General features: G+C 38.3%; 1 protein-coding gene across 4 annotated transcripts in view; it reads right to left on the bottom strand.

Moving 5' to 3' along the window:
• Window positions 1-16957, bottom strand: part of STARD13 (StAR related lipid transfer domain containing 13) — a 286278-nt gene that overhangs the window by 194744 nt on the left and 74577 nt on the right. For 3 of the 4 annotated variants that reach the window (XM_041416096.1, XM_041416099.1, XM_041416097.1), the window contains one exon: window positions 14248-14382. In XM_041416096.1, coding sequence (XP_041272030.1) covers window positions 14248-14382 — 135 coding nt within the window. Of the gene's footprint in view, window positions 1-14247; window positions 14405-16957 lie in introns of all 4 variants that reach the window. The other variant, XM_041416102.1, reaches the window with a different exon arrangement.

The following is a 16957-nucleotide window of genomic DNA, read 5'->3' as shown; positions in this document are numbered from 1 at the left end:
CAATCTAATTGTATAATTATAGCCAACTGAAAGGGAAAGCCAAACTTTCATATGCCTAAGGGGAGTGGTTTAACAAATATATATGCAGATGGAAGCATATCAAGAGCAAACAGCTAGTCATTCACCGAATAAATATTCCCATAATAAGTGCATAATGAGGAGCGATGGTAGAGCATGCAAAGCAGATGACTGGTCCATGCAACTAAATGTGTGGGTCCCAGAAGCCTCATTTATGCTTGCACTTTCCCTTTTTTAGACCCTAAAGAATGAAAATAACAAAACAAGCAATAAAAACAAAACACAAAAAAAGCGCCAAAACCAAAGAGAAAGGACAGGCCATTCCAGGAGGTGACCTGCTGCTCCAATGAATGAGAACTGCCAGATGATACACATTGGAAATCAGCAGGGCCTGGGATGTGCTGTGTTGAAATGCCTACCACAACTGTGTACCTGTCAGTCAGACTGGGGGAACCCTTACCCTTAAGACCTCAGCCGTGTGCTACAGCCGAGTGAGGAATCTTAGCTGCCAGAAGACTTTGCTTTGCAAATGCAACCTTTGCAGACAGAACAGGATATAAACTGGGAGGCTGTCAACCATGTTATTGGGATGCTGACTCACTAAAAAATGCAACTACACTGATTTTAATGTGTATCACAGTACCCTGAATGCCTCAGACAGCAATGTTCAAGATGTACTTTTTTGTATTATAAGTTTGAAGGAGAAAATAGTGTTCCAAATAATGGTATTTGATATACTCTGGGTTAGGTAGGCAGAAGCAAAGCAAGTGTTGATGGGAGTACAAAAGAGAGTCCAGCAGATCAGGAAAGACAATCTTGTCTCGATGGTGCAGGACTGATGGTGCAGGACTGAAGACCAAAAGACCTGGTTGAGCCCTTCAGAACGGTGAGAGACCTCATGGAGGAAGCTGGGCAATCACTTCCATTCTGACCTTCTGCCTTTCAGTTGCAAAGCGAATATAGTGTCCTTCTAAGGTCTGAAAACTTTAATATTGCAATCCACCTCTTTGCATGTGGCTGTCTTTCTCCTGACAAATCAAGCAGGGAATGCAAACATTCCAGAATCAGATGAAATGTATTATTACAAAAATGCCTGTCAGGAAAGAGTATGAATTCAGTCATGTCAACAGAATGTTTTCAGGTCCCTACTCTAAAATGCTAATCATCACTAGTTTATAGTTGAAAAGGTCTCATGTCTGCTTATGTACAATGAAAAGTATACAATCATTCAAACATACACGCAAGAAGTGGGACAGGGTACACAATTCAGCATTTTGCCCTCTTATTTCTTTCATGGTGATTTTTCAAAGCTATAGAAAATTTACAGCTTGGCTTTCTGTAAAATTTGTTTTGAGCAAACCATCTCTCCAAATTACTGAGTATTTTAAATATGCCATATGGTACATAATTTTAGTTTCCCACATAATTTTTGTTTACCCCATAATGAACTTGATCTTTAGAGCTGGAGAATGTCTGATACCAGTAATTCCTTTAAGACCTTGAGGGGACCTTTTTAACATAATTTTTAGTATCCTAGAGTATTACATGTCTTAAAAGGAAAAAAAAACTTTCGACAGGCTTGTTTGATATAAGAATGCCTACCATGCAAATGCACTTCCTATCAATGTGGTTTGATATCAAGATTGGCCCAGATGACTTTATTGTCTGGGGAATCTGGACCTACTCTAGTCCTCACTGCAGGTTTTTAGTTTAGTCTATGATCATGAATTACGTCTTGGAATTCATCCCTATGGTTGAACCTCATGATCCTCTGATATGGTGAAAAAATTAATCTCGAATTTCAGCCACTCTGGGCTGTATCTCAAATGATCTGGAAATTATGGATATTTAATGGATATGATATGTATTTCTCAGAAAAGATCATACCGTGTTCATACTGTTGTGAATAAAGCAGAAGTATACGTCTTTTGTCAGCACTCCCCAAGTAACCCCCCAAACTAGGGATGTACACTCCCTGGACACCACCACCTCAGCCACTGCGAGAAAGGCTGAGTTACTTCTTTTGCAACCACCTTTGTAAGACTCCCCACTAAAGATTACTCTTGTCCAATAGGCAGTGACTGGGTAGGCAGCTTGGCCACAAACTTCCAACACAGCTACAACAGGAAAAAAAATTGACTGTCCCAAGGTACTTTGTGTCAGACAGTCAACAAAACCCACCATAATCTCATTTGCCACAACCTAAGAAAATGGCATTGCAGGAGGACAGGAAGTGTGTGACACATGTGCCAGCGAAGAAGAATGGAGCCACAGGTATGACAGCCTAGCCAGGGCTCTGAGGAGCAAAAACTGTTCGCCCAAGAGGCACAAGCTATTCTTGTTGATGGGATTTCAAGCAGTTCACAAAAGCTGGAACTCCACATCACAGAGGCATACACAGCTGGACAGTTAGGGATCAAAACCAGTCTCTCTCAGTGTAAAAGAATAGGCCAGCCAGTAGAACATAAGTATACTCAAGCTAGATGTCTTAAGGAGCCTCTCAAAGAGATGCATACAAAAAAAATCCAGTGGTTAGTAGAAAAAGTCATTCTTCTGATATGTCTTAATAAAAATATATCCTGAGGAGAGAAATGCCAATAAATCAACACAGAGCTACCTACTACCCAAAACTTCTGAAGAGACTGTAACAAAGGGAGGCTTCTCAATTAAGCAAAGTCAACAACTCTGCAAGTTTCTGTCAGCGAAGAATCAGACAATCCTGACCCTGGGTTGAATTCCTGCTGTGATACAAAGACTCAAATGCAAGTCCTTGGTGAAACTTCAGATATACTGTCAGAAAACAACACTTAAAGCAGGCAAGAAATACTTGAGGCTTTGGTACAGGTACACCTTGGGGATTAAAACTCATTATAAGCACTTATTGCCAAAATTTCTTTTTCTTTTCTTTGTATTGCTACAAGGGATAGGGCTAGGGTGAACAAGACACCCAGATCAGGTTCCCTGTTTAAAGAGGTCATTAAGAAGTAAGGGTACAATCATACCATGTTACACTTCAAGTATATGTTGTTTAAGCTCTCACTAAATTCACTCTGCAAACAGACTGACTGGCTGAAAAGCCAGCACAACACAGAACATAGTCTGTAAGAATACAAGGATTTGCATCTCAAAATGCTCCAACTGTACAGTCCAGGACCACCGCTGTCTAGAAAGACAGTCACGTCTGACATCAAAGCACAGTTGTGTTAGCATTGCACTGCCTGAGCAAGGAGCAAGGAATAATTTACAGAGCCACGGCTATAGATAGACATCTCATTAGGCAGATTATCTGAGTTGAAATTTCAAGAACCTTTAGTAAACTATTTTTATACATGAATCAAGGACGACTCCATAAAAAAAACCCAGTGATCAAAAGAGGTCAAGGCTTGGATTTCACACTGCATCCTGAGCTGGTGTGTCAGCAGAGTGATGCTGTGCACTGCTGGGAGCAGCTCCGTCCCCACACTGATCCAGAGGGAAGAGTGCCACCTGCTGAGGTCCTGCCAGTCTTCCTGCTTCAGTCCTCTCATCATCTCTGTCACTCTGTCCATATCCACCCTCCTCTGCCCGTGTGATATTCCAGATTGCTTGGGGTACCGTGTGCCTTCCATCAACAGAGCTTCCTGCTGTGCTGGAGTTAGTCAAGGGAGTGAGGAGACATTCAGCCTAGGAACTTAAAAGAGAGCAAGATTCCCTTTTCACCTGAATCAGGCTGCAAATCTCCTGGGAAACAATCTGGCAGGAACTATGTTTTGATGAATTTTCTGTTTATCTGTACAGGCAGCCTTCATAGTGTAGGCACAACCTTGGATTAGTTTTAGTCAATTTACACAAACAAATGAAACACTTTTCTTAGGATCCTCTAGGACTAAGGAAAAACAGGCTACAGGAATTAATATCATTAATGGAACTGTGACTTTTGCTACCATGATTGCAAAGATGAAAGTGAACATGAAGGATAACATCCATGTCAGTGTCTGTGCAACTTGCCAGTCCCATGGGCATTATAGAGAGCCCAGATTCTGCTATGGCCTCAACTGCTAAAAGTCTTTCTGGCATTTTTTTCAGATGGGCTTCTGAGACATGTAATTAGCTCTGAACATGCTCAAATTAATATTTAGTGTGCAGGCTGAGACACTAGATGAAACAAGGGGTCTGGAAACCAGAACCTACAAGAAAAAGCTAGATGAACCAGACTGACCTGGAGAGGGAAGGCAGAAGGCAAAGAACAAGAACATAACTTGTTCTGCATACTGATGATGAACACAAGAAGATATTTCACACTACGAAAGCATAGTAAATCTTTCTAATGATCAGTGGGGTACTGAAATGTATCATTTGAACAGGCTCTATAGTCTGTCAGTGGGGGGGGGGTCTTAAAAAAGGTGTTGTAAAAACTTACATCAGGGTGACACAGGTATAGGTGATTCTGATAAAGGGGAATAGCCTAAAAGTCTTCTTGAGGTCTCTGAGACTGTAGGTTGCTGCAGTTCCTCTCTGAGGCTGTGCTAACTGTTTCAGTGCAAACTCACAGTCCAAGATGGAAACTCCAAGTTGTTAGCTCAAGTTTTAAGACATGAAAGTCCTTCTGGAAATTTTCAGCCCAATCTGCAGCCTTCTGGCTAACCCAAAATGTTCTCAAGCTTTAATTGAGCGGTTCATCTGAAAATTTCTATTAGGACATTTTGCAATAAAGAAGCTTCAACCACTTTTATTTCTGAGCACTTTGGTTTTGTTAATGATTACTCATTGTAAATTTTAATGCAATGCATGCAGTACCAATTTAAAGGTCATCATTATGACACTTGGCTGCTTTAGATAACACATGACCTTTCTTCCGCACTGGATTATCAGAAAGCCCCATCTATCACTGACTCTTAAAATCACTACTTTATTACTCTGTGTTTAGTTCTGGGAATTTACAAAAAAAAGCCCTATTAGCAGTAGCAAGACAGAAAATATCACCAAATAATTTATCTGAAGTTGTACTTCCCTTGTGTAAGTGCACATCCTTTTACAAAGGACTACATACACCGCATGACAAAGGGGTGGCAGTTGGGCAAAGCTGCCTCCTCCCAGTAGAAGCACAAGAAAAAGTTGCACCTTGAGAGGGATTATCTCTGTTAGAGAGATGGGATGCACAATTTGATCCATTCATTTGCATAAAAAATGCTCTCTCTGTGTATTGTGCCAGCCTCTGTCTCTGGTGTGTTATAGATGGAAGCTCCTTCTTCCTCAGCGTGGGAAACAGGCATGAGCAGCCTACAGGCTCTCCAAAGTACAAAGAGCCAGAGGCTGGTATTATGAGAGACCTTTGCACCACTGCTTAAGTGGGACCAGGGGTCTGACTTTGCCCAAGCTCTGAAATGCCACAGAAGCACTTTGTCAGCACAGGCAGGACACATTTTTAATTATACATCTCTGGCAATATTTGAATCCCTTTGCTTTGCTCTTGCTGTGAACAACAATTGTAAAAGTCAAAGGCTCCATCTCAATCATGCGCTGTCTGATCAACATGTGAAATAGCTGGGAAAACCCTGCCTGAATAAAAATTACAGAAGTACTAAAACAGAGGCCAAGATGAAGAAAATGAGTCATAGCTACTCTAAAAGAGGCATTATGATAAAACCATCACATAGAAGATACGCACTTTTTTTTTTTTTTTTTTTTTTTTTTTTTTAAATGCCATTGTAACAAATATATCACAGGGCCAGAAAAAAGAAAATGCAAACTCCTGACCAGATGGACAGACAGGTAAGGTATGATTGTACATATTTCTCTGAAGAAAACTGTGCTCAACCAATCCCACAAGCAAAAATACAGAAGACACCCTCATATGGTTGAATCCAGCACATTCCTGCCATTCTCATCCATGGGGGTCTGGCATACTCTATCATCTGTTCTTTCCTCTGGGTGCTGTAAAACACAGTAGAAAATTGTGTTGTCACCCAGTTGTATAAACTGTGTGTTGCATCTAAAAGCATGAGCCCAAAAAAACATGCAAAGTAAAGAAAAGAGAGGGAAATTGTTTCCCTTTTGCACTTCACTGAGTACAAAGTTAGCTGCATGGAAGTGAGGTTCTCTCTCTTTATATTTGCATAGGCTTGGTATAATTTACTGGTATGGTTCCAAATCACCTCTTGTTATGCATATATAGAGATTCTTATTTTGACAACTTGAATGTCATATCTGTGGACAAAGAGTCAGGACATTTCAGTTTGTCTTGAGGAGCAAAGCATTTCTGAGGCTGCATGCTAACACTGAAATGTAAGTCAGCAAATTTAGTGTTTATTATTAGCAAGACTGCACTACTATGAAATGAAATTGTGTTCCTGCAAACAGTCAGTGCTTTTAGAAATAAAATACTAAAGTGTTTCTGCAAAATAATTCAGTCAGAAGATCTGAAAATTAACATAACAAATTTCATTCTAGAATATTTAAATTTACATATGATAAATTTGTCTATAAAAGTCAAGTAGCATACACAGGATTAATTTGGGATGTATATACTAATTAATCAATGCCAGCCTGCGACTCTTATTTTGTCACTACAGCTGGATCTAGAAGGCAAATCTCACTGTGTGAATTTGGGACAGTTATAATGAGAAAGGAATTGGGCTGGCTCAGAAAAGTGCTCACTCAATAAATTTTGCTGGCAGTCTCTGCTCAGGGGGTTTTGGCAAAATCACCACCAAGCCCAGCTGCTCTGCTGCTACTGCCATCCGTGGTGGACCTGTTGGCTGCCCTTGCAGAGGTGGGTGACCTCTATTTTCCAACTGCTCCTGTGGTTCCTCCCTTGTTCAAAGCTTTTCTTGCAATATAAACAGACATTATCAGTTTGAACTACATAAATAGCCATGTAATGTCAAGCAATAAAAATAACCAATTCTAGCCTCCTCCAATACAGATTTGAACTTCATATATCTTTTCAACTACATTAAATGAACTTTACTCCAAAATCAGTTGGAAAGTTCAATTTTACTTTATACTGTATAAAAAAATTGCACATAAATTATCTTGTACATCCATCAGAGAATAATTAAATGTTTTAAAATTATTTTTCAATGGCATTTTATGAATACGACAGCTCTTTCCTTTCCTACATAGATAACTCAATGAGTTTTAAAAATAAAATACACAAAGTATGTCCCTAGCGTCCAGGTAATCCTTATGAAAACAAAATTAAAATAATGAATTTTATGCAAAATACTGTTTTAAAAGGACACCATTAACATACTTTTAAATTAAATAAATATTTTCATAGATCAAGTGATTAACCATAGCAGTTCAAAGTAATTTTAAATGCTGCATAGCTACATTAGCATTATCATCTTCAGCTGACAACAGCATTTTTGTCAGAAAAAAATGGTATTGAGCAATTAATTAAAAAAAAGAAATTGTATTGGATCTGGCTGAGATGGAGTTAATTTCCCCAAAATCAGCCCTCAATAGGGCTGTGCTTTGCAGCTAGAAAGGTGTTGGTAACATGCCACTATTTTGGCTACTGCTGAGCAGCCCCTGAACAGCACCAATGCTCGCTCTCCAACCTTGCCCCCTGACTCTCAAAGGCCAGTGGGCTGGGGGTAGAAAAGATCTTCAGAGGGGATACAGCTGGGACAGCTGACCCAGGCTTGCTAAAGGGATATTCCATATCATATGATGCTTGCTCAGCAATAAAAGCTAGAGATAAAAAAGGAGGAAGCAGGGAAGGGACTTCGTTATTTACAACATCTGTCTTCCAAAGTAGCCATTACATGTTCAGCCTGCTTCCCCAGGCTGAACATTGCCTGCTAATGGGAAGCAGAGAATAAATATTTTGTTTTATTTTGCTTCTGGATGTGCAACCTTTTCTTTTACTTTATTAAAGTGCCTTTATCTTGACCCACAAGTTTTTTTTCATCTGATTTCCCCACTGAAGGACCTGACTGTTGGGAAGAGGGAATAAAGGCACAAAGGAAAATAAATGGGCTATGCTGGGTTCTTATGTTAGGAGCACACTTTGGCCAGAGTGCTGTCAAGTGCACTGGAAACAAAGCAGATGAGAAAGCCTGGAGTATTATACATATTGGAATATACAGCTCTCAGGAAGGAAGGGAGGCATCTGCCCATCACTCCCTATTATTGATTTTCATTAGAATTAGTAACAATCTCTTCCTGGGCAATGAATTCTTTTACTGTCAAGAAACTACTTAGTCTTAAAGCAGGGAAGATTCTGTCTTCCAGGAGCACTTGATCATCTCAGAAATGACTGCAAGACTAGAATGCTCCTGGGAAAGAAGGGTGTCTCAATGTCCTCACTGTGCAGTCAGAGCAGGGGAAGAACAGGAAGGCAAGCAATCCTGTTCAGAGGCACAAAAATCCACCATATGGGGGTACACTTGGAAGTGGAGTGGGTCACCTTAAGCTTGACTACTTCAGCATGACTCTGTCCCAGTGAGATACTGGTGAGATTAAGTACTGAACACAAGAAAAAAGGTATGCAAAGATAAGTTTTCAAGCTACCTGCATCTGTACTGGAGAGCTATTTTGCTGATATAATTAACAGCAACATTAAAGAGGAAAGCAATTCACATGACTAAAGGACACAGTTTGAAATTTGCCTTTCCAACAATAGGAACACTGGAGTTAGCACTCTATGAGGAAGGATGGTCTGGTAAGCAAAACCAGAGATTGTATATCGATTCTGCTCTTGACCATGTCGCAACCAATCATCTGGTTTTGAGACTTTGAGAAAGTAAGTGAAAACCTGATTTTTGCAAAAATTTCTCTACCTCTTCTGCATGAGTAATGCTACTTTCAGAAGTGCATTTAGTTGAACTATAGACGGAAATCTTCAGCTCCAACATGGCCAATAATCGTGTCTTCAAACACACTACATCTTTGAGGAAACAGAGCATTGAATGTCATGTCTTCATCACTCACGTCTGGGTTTCTTACTTCATCTTCTTGCACTTTACGGGTGGTACGAAGTAGCCCAAAACCAGGAGGGGCATAAGAAATCTTTGCCCAGAGATTGCATAAGTCTTCTTGCGACTTTACTGTCAACTTTGTCAGGGGGTGCAAGGTCAGAGTAAAGCATGATCTGCCTAATCTTCACCTTGGGAAACACACCCTACCAGATAATGGATGCAACTGTTGCTATAAATTCTAGCATGAAGTGATAAATTTATGACTGTATCTAGTAGTGACAGTGTGTGAAACTTATTCTGGAATCAGGTTTAGGCACTTGTAATCTCAGATGTAAAATTAATACTGCTTACATATTTTGTGGAGCAATAAAGGAACAGCTCAAGGTTTGTAAATAGCTTAATATCTTCAAAATTCCAAAGAGTGCTAGTGAAAGTAAAAACTGTTATGAGCTGCTGCATGATAACCTTTTCTGCCCTGGATGTTGGCAGCTATCTGATAAAAGGCTTGTCACACATGCTCACTAATGGAATAATCTCTGATTCCTGGTGGTCCCAGATCAGGAATACTGAACAAGGAGTGCACAAGAAACACAATGATTCTGACTTTGCTTCAGCTGTTTTTATTTTTTAATTTCTCTGCCTCAAACATGATCAGAGGGTCAGAAAAGCATTACACCTACTACAGAGGGATAACAGCTAGAGATTACTGCCTTATTAGTTTTATATTACTAAACAATGTCAGAAGATATCAGACATCCCTGGAACCTCTGATCTAAACTGTGAAACACTATAGCATCAACTAGTATTTCTCAGAAAAAAAAAATCCTAAAGGAATCATAAACACTTCAGTCATGTAGGTTACAAGACAATTTTGCTCCTCATTTTCTGAATCAAGTGGCTTAGCATAGATAAACTATAGTTCACTAACAGTTTAAACTACCAGAAGCTGGCACTGATGTGAAAAAAGCAGTTTGCCCTGCCTCATCTCCAGCCACTCTGACCCTCTCTTGCACCAGCCTATATAACAAAGTCTGAGAAGTTAATCAGATTGAGAATCCAGGCTAAAACAAGTCTCAAAACTGTAAAATAATTAATTTTAGCCCTATTGATTTAATATGTTCAAACCATTTGTCAAATTAAGCATAAGAAATCAAAACTGCACTCCACAACTCTACTTAAAAAGAAAACAAAAGTGTAAACTTACAAGAGATAAAGGAAAAAACTCTTTTTACCAATACATGAAGTTTTGTTTTCTTGCTTGTTCACAGACTGTACAGTGCAGAGCATACTGTGTTACCTGCAAGAGCTACTGGCTGTTTACTGATGGGTTTTTCACACCTCCATTAGACTGCTAAATTAGACTATCGAAGTTTTCTCTGCTCAGAGCATAGAGGGGAAGGCACTGCCCATCTAATGCCAGATTGTAATTTATATGCCATGGGAGGGATTTAGATTATCTAGCTCTAAGCATTGATGCCTTGGGCAGTCACTTCTTCAAATACTTGACCAAGCAACATCAGCAGTTTGGGGGCACAAAGCACGTCAACAAGAAACCTCCATTCAGGCGACTGCTTCAAGGCAAGGTGTATCTTGCTGTAGATGGGCTTTTTCCTCTCCATTAATGGAAGCTCTATAATGTAGACATGAATTTACAAATGCCAGCAATTGCCAGGTGAAACTTTGCTGTTTGTCTCTCAAGCACCTGGCTTCCCTGCCCCCTTCAGTAAATATTTCCTGCAGCACCTTAAAAAGAAAGTTTCAGTGAAGCAGACTTGAGGGGGGAAAGAAGGGCAGGAGACATCAGCCCTAAACCCATGATTTGCTTTTTTATTCCACCAAAATATCATAAGAAGTGCAAGTCATAAAAACAGGCATACAAACAGCATACCTACTGTGGCAAGTTTGCGAAGAACCCATCATTGTATTTTTTAGGCTTTTGACCTAGGTGGTATCCATGAAAAGTGTGCAGCAAACATCACTGCCTTGTATTGAGAATGAAACAACTGTGTCCTGCCTAATTCCTGCATATCATTCCTGAATTGAAGCATCCCTGCTATTTCTAGAACTGGTCTCTGTTATATTTGCTAATCTCAATAATTTACAGAGTATTTGTTTCTTTAAATGTCTTGGGTATATGAGCTCCTGGGGAGTGGAGACAGATAAGTTCTTTTGGACCTTCTGACTCACAAAAATTTGGAAGAGAAGAAAAATTGGATCATCAAAATACAAGAGGTCTGATTTATCTCTGTGTTACTCTGAAGTTATGTATTATATTCCCAAGTTATGTATTATCTAATCTGGATCGTGGGAGTTAAACAGATGCAGCCTGGGTGTGACATGGAAGGAATTAGACCTTTTGTCATTCAGTCCCACCACCCTGTTTACTGTAACGAAAGCAACTTCAGTATACCCTTGTTAAAAAATATGGAAAAGTCTGTATAATAAGCAGTGAAAATCTGTGTATTGGAGAGATATGATAGACTAATGCAGACTGCATGCCTGGAGCTAGACATAGTGTTATTTGAATTTGCATGAAAAAGAGCATCAAAAGCAGCACTTTGAAGGAAGTAAAATGATCGGCTCTCCTGAATGACATTTGCAAACACCAGTTTCAATATTCATTCCTAATTTAAAGCACTGTGCAATGAAAAACAGCTCAAGAAATTCTTGCCTTCAGTAGTTTTCTAGACTGTCTGGTGCTCTAAGAAACATCTGTACTTTCTGCATTACCCTGCTCTTAGTCCAGTATACAAAAATGATTGATATGATGCATGGACTGTACTGATGAGGATTAGCAGAACTGCTTTTTGTCATACTAGTATTTCCTGATTTTCAACAAAAAGAAAAAAAAAAACCAGACTTCAGAAAAGAAATAAAAAACCCCAAAACTTACTTCCTCTGCCTTTCCTCCCACACACCAATAGCCAAACAACAGTATTACTGCAACATCACTTTGAAAATATTTGCATAGTACTAGCGGGAAGGCAACTACGCTGTGATACTTATACAAGCCTGAACATTTGGCCAAGGTAAAAAAACAAATAAAGTTGGCAAGTTTCTTTTTAATTAATTCTCTTATCTATTCCAACTAGAACAAGCAACAAATCAGAACAAATGTTCGTGTTTTTGCAGAAATGGAAAATAGCAAACCTATTCTCCGAGGAAAGGAAATAGCTAGTGGGAAGACAATAATGTTTTCAATTAGCAAGCAAGTGGAGCCAAACTTCAGATTTCCTTTTCAGTGCACAGGAGTAGGTTCATTTAATGAAATAGAGAATTTTTATGGTGGCATGCATATCATTCTTTGGTAGATGAATACAAAAGTGTTCAAGATATCTTTAATATAACAGATTTTGCTTTAATCCAAATTGCATAGATAACTTAAAATAAGCACCTTGTTTGGGAAAAGAGAACTGGGTCAATGTGTAATTACTGCTAACACCTATTGGCTTAGGGATAGGAGGAAATGAGGGTGGCAAATGTGATGCCAATGTCTGAAAACGCCTCTGAGGTCATTTGTAGAAGAGATGCTAGTAGAACTGATATGCATGGCAGAAAACTGACAGAAAGTATGCTTAAGAATGCATGGACAGTAACACAGGATAATGGGTTAGAATAATTGGGATTTTGGATGCCACCTTCTTTGAACGATCATGCAGATACAGGCAATTTGACTGCTACACTTCCATTTCAAAAAGCTTCTGATGAAGTTGACCATCAAACTCAAACTATGCTATGAAGGAGGAACTACAAAAAAGATGTCAAGAAATAAAAATGAATTTTCATTGCTAACTAAAAGTGAAAAAAGTAGGTTAAGAATAATTGATTATTTTCTTTTACAGTGGATGGATATTACCTGACAGTCTCATGGATATATTTTCAGTACACTCACAAATGAATTGGAAAATGAAGGAATAAAACGGACAGTTTTCTGACGATATTCAACTACAGAGGTTAATAAAAACAAATATTGACTGCATATTTCTGCAAGAGGACCTCATGATGTTGAATGGTTGTAAAATAAGCAGAAAAATGTAAATCAATAATAAATACAGTCACTTGTTAGAGGGAAAAAAACCAACCAAACAAACAACAAAACCAGCCTCAGGTATTCACTACTTCCTATAATTTCCTATAAGATGTCTGAGATTCTGTTTTTGCCAGTACAAGAATGACAGCCAAAATAATAATTTAGTAACAAAATTACAATAAGAAAATGGTGTTGTATCACCAACTCCACAACTGATCTTTGGAAATCCTTGCTACAAGACATTGAATATCAAAAGAACAAATGAATACAAATGATTACAAAAGGCACAACTAGAGTTGAAAAAGACTCTTAGGGGCTATTAATTACAAAAATGCAATATAGTGTCTATCTTCAATGTGCCTGTGTGATAAATACCTCAAAGGAAGTTGAGATTACTTACTATCTGCTTACTATGTCCTTACACTCATTTCCTGAACATCCAACACTGGCCACTGCCAAAGAAAGGATACAGGGCTATAAGTACTTTTGATTCAATCCAGTGCAGCCACTTTTTATGTTGTATGATGATCACAAGTACTGCTGGCACACAAGTAATTTAAAAAAGGGAGACAGAAATAATCTACATTTCCAAATGAAGACACTGATCCTAAGGTAGCTTACATTTAGCTATTGGGAAAGTAAATCAAAGCCTTTTGAGAAAAGCTTCTGATAGATTTTGATGGATTTTGATTGCAGGCTACAGCCATCACCTTGTAAAAACCCAAGTAAATATTTCTATTATTGGTTAGAAATAGGATTTAACTAAAATTCCAGAGCTGAGCACTCAGGCTTGCAGAGAATGCAGTGCGGAATTCACCACGAATTGGGCACAGTCAACCACCAAGCTAAAGAATCCTAAGAGAGTACTTCTGAAAGAAGCCATGAAGAAAAAGCTGTGGTAGTGGCTCCGATGCCTGGAATCCATCACATTACCTACAGATGAATTACTCTTTAGAAGTGCCTGTTTCTTTCCATTGACTATGAAGGTGATCCAAGTGACTAGTTCAGATGTAGAAGTTTTCATTAGTGGTCTAAAATCAGATTAGATGAACCCCAGAGCCCTGGAGCCTCATTATCTGAAGTCCGACTTAACTTTTATCTGTACCTGCTTTGCAAACCAAACTCCTCCATGCAGTGTAGTATTTCCACAAATCAAACATCTGATGTGTGTGCAAATCAACACAAATTATTTCAAAGAAATTCACAGACAATTTTAATTATACATAGTAAATTTTGAGTCATAGTTGATACATAGTAAATAACTGTGAGTCAGATAATGTTATAGCTACTTACATCAGTTTTAGGTCGTGCTCCAGTCAACACTTGGTAAGGTAAACAATGTAGATCCTGGTAGTCTCCTCTTCTATTTTTCCAAGATACTTTTTCTTTATGATCTCCATAAAGGCCTGCCTCTACTTGAACAGGGCACTGTAAGAGAATTTTTTAAACCCTATAAATAAAGACAAGTCAGAAATATTTTTCACGTGAACTTGAAGATAAAAACTTAGGAATTTTATCTTTTCCTCTGACTTCATCTTTTCCTCTGAATTTTTTTCCTCTGACGTAAGCAAACATTTGATTTTGATCTTTTTTTTCTTAAAAGCACCTGCTGCATCATTTTTACACTTTGCTAAGCTAGACATCCCACCATTATGGTAAGTCGCTTCCTTAACATCCAGTATACACAACTGGAGAACTAATCAATAATAGTACACCCTCCCTTAACTAAAGGAAATGAATCACTTTGTAGAAAGATAAATGGTTTTATTCAAATTATTTTTAAACTATCTTTTAACTTTATTTCATGTTTATTTTTGTATATTAAACAGAGACCCAGGAAATTCCCATTTTCAAATTACAGATTCTGAACTTTTCAAATAAAATTCTCCTTATTCCCTGAAACCTGGGGAGTTCTCATTTCACTGTTCCACTCTCACACCATTTTTTGAAAGGTTGATGTCCTAACTCTGGGCCCACACTGAATGCAGTGTCAGGAAGAGACCAACAGCACAACTTTCCCCCATGTATCGTGGTTTGCTCAAGGAAAAATTGGCTGAGTGAGCAAGAAGCAATACATGCTGCAATCCAGCAGAATTCATACTACAGACAATCAGGGAAACAGGGTCATGGGTGGACTGCAGAGCAATCCCAAGCTGTTGGGCACAATCATTCCAATCAGCCCATTTTCAGGCTCTTCCTCTCCACAAAGCAACAAATATGCTGCTGATCTTTAATAAAAACTGCCCAGTTGCCAGTTAGTATATTTTGTGGGGATGAAAAATGATGAGGCTTTGAAAAGGTGCCAAATAATTAGTATGCAGCCTCCAAAAAGTTTGAAGACAATATACTAATGCGAAAGAATTAAAAGAATGTGTAATTTAAAGAGAAACACTTTGTTCAATGAAAGTCATATCTCTAATATAAGATGATCACAAAATAATCAAACATGATTTCCCTGTCATTCATGAATAACAAAGGACTAAAACTGAAAAAAAAAAAAAAAGATTCTTGAGATTTCCTGCTTTTTCTGTTCCGAAACCTTTTCTGTACCGAGTACAAGGCACTAAGTGGCGATGAAGCAGGCACATTAAACAACAGGGAAACACAGTGCGGGAAGAGTGACTTCTCTCTGATGTTTCATTTACAAAGTGCCTCCTTCTATACTGCTAAGAAGGACTTTTTTTTCATTGGAAAGGTACAGATTTTACAGGAGTACAGCTATTTGCACTTAAATCATGTGTTCACAGCACTGGCGAGAGAATGTTTCAGACAATAATTTGATTATAGATAATTATTTTTAATATCTTCTCTGGATCAGCTACTGAGGAATCCAGTCAGTGCTACATCCTCATAATATTTAACAATGAAAAAATGACCAGTAGTAATTTGTGGTTTACACAGATGCAGGAACTAGTCATCCCTTAGCATTCATGCAAAAGCTATTATGTTTTAGAAAACACACTGAATTTTCTCACCAAAATACTGCAAGACTCTCTATTTTCACCCAATAGATCCCATAATATTTATTTACCCAGTTGACTTTCATTAGCACATATTTTGGCTTCTTTTGTAAAAAAAATTCTGTTTAAATGAGTACTATTAATAACACATACCCTCACAACAGGAAAATGCAAAGAGTAAAAAAAAAAATTTAAAAAAAATCAAATAATTACTTCCATGGACAGGTAAAAAATCCTTCAGTAGAAAACTAACTGGCTCAACCCAGGGATTAAATTACAAAATATGTTTCTGAGATACACCATTTGTTATAAGAAATAACTCTGTCATCTGTTAAAAATTGTCCACACCCTCAAGAGAACAACTTTCAGAGCAGCAGCTCCAACACACCATGTTCCTACTCATACAGTAGTCACCTGCTTTGGAGATTTCGGGTCTCCAAAGTCAGCCTCACATCTCTAAACAGTTCACCCAAAACCACTGTCAATCATAATTTCTTGTGTCAGTACCCAGATGAGATTAAAACCATGTGAAGAACACAAAAGTGTTTCATTTTATAGAAGCCAAATTTACAGTTACTAGTAAACAGGTTTGAGAGAGGTCTTCTTTCTATTCAAGTTTCATGGTAAGTGACAAGAAGAAAACATTTGATATGTGTGGAATAAATTACAAGCTATAGTTAGAAATATGGTACAAATATAATGAACTGATAGAATATAAAATACTCATACAACTTGTGTGAAAATCAGACTGTTATTTTTTCCACTGCAACTGTCACTTTGAGATCTGCAGTATCTGTTTCTTTACAGTATATTTATGGAGAGATTTATGAGGATCTATCTCTTCTTTGACTACAAAGTAAAACTAAGGCCACCCATTCTGAGGCAAATTATTCATTAATATTTAAATCAGAGCAGATGATTCCCTTGCCCTACAAATTCTTTTGCAGGAGACAGCAAATAGTATCCCATCATCAGCTCCACAACAGATTTTCCAAGACTCTTTTCTTGCTCTGATCTTGCTGGTCTCACCAAAAAGACTTCGT

This window comes from Onychostruthus taczanowskii, unplaced genomic scaffold, assembly GCF_017590055.1.
Source record: "Onychostruthus taczanowskii isolate IOZ18803 unplaced genomic scaffold, ASM1759005v1 scaffold50, whole genome shotgun sequence".
NCBI lineage: Eukaryota > Metazoa > Chordata > Aves > Passeriformes > Passeridae > Onychostruthus > Onychostruthus taczanowskii.
The sequence above is the reverse complement of the archived record's forward strand: the minus strand, read 5'-3'. Positions and strand labels throughout refer to the sequence as shown.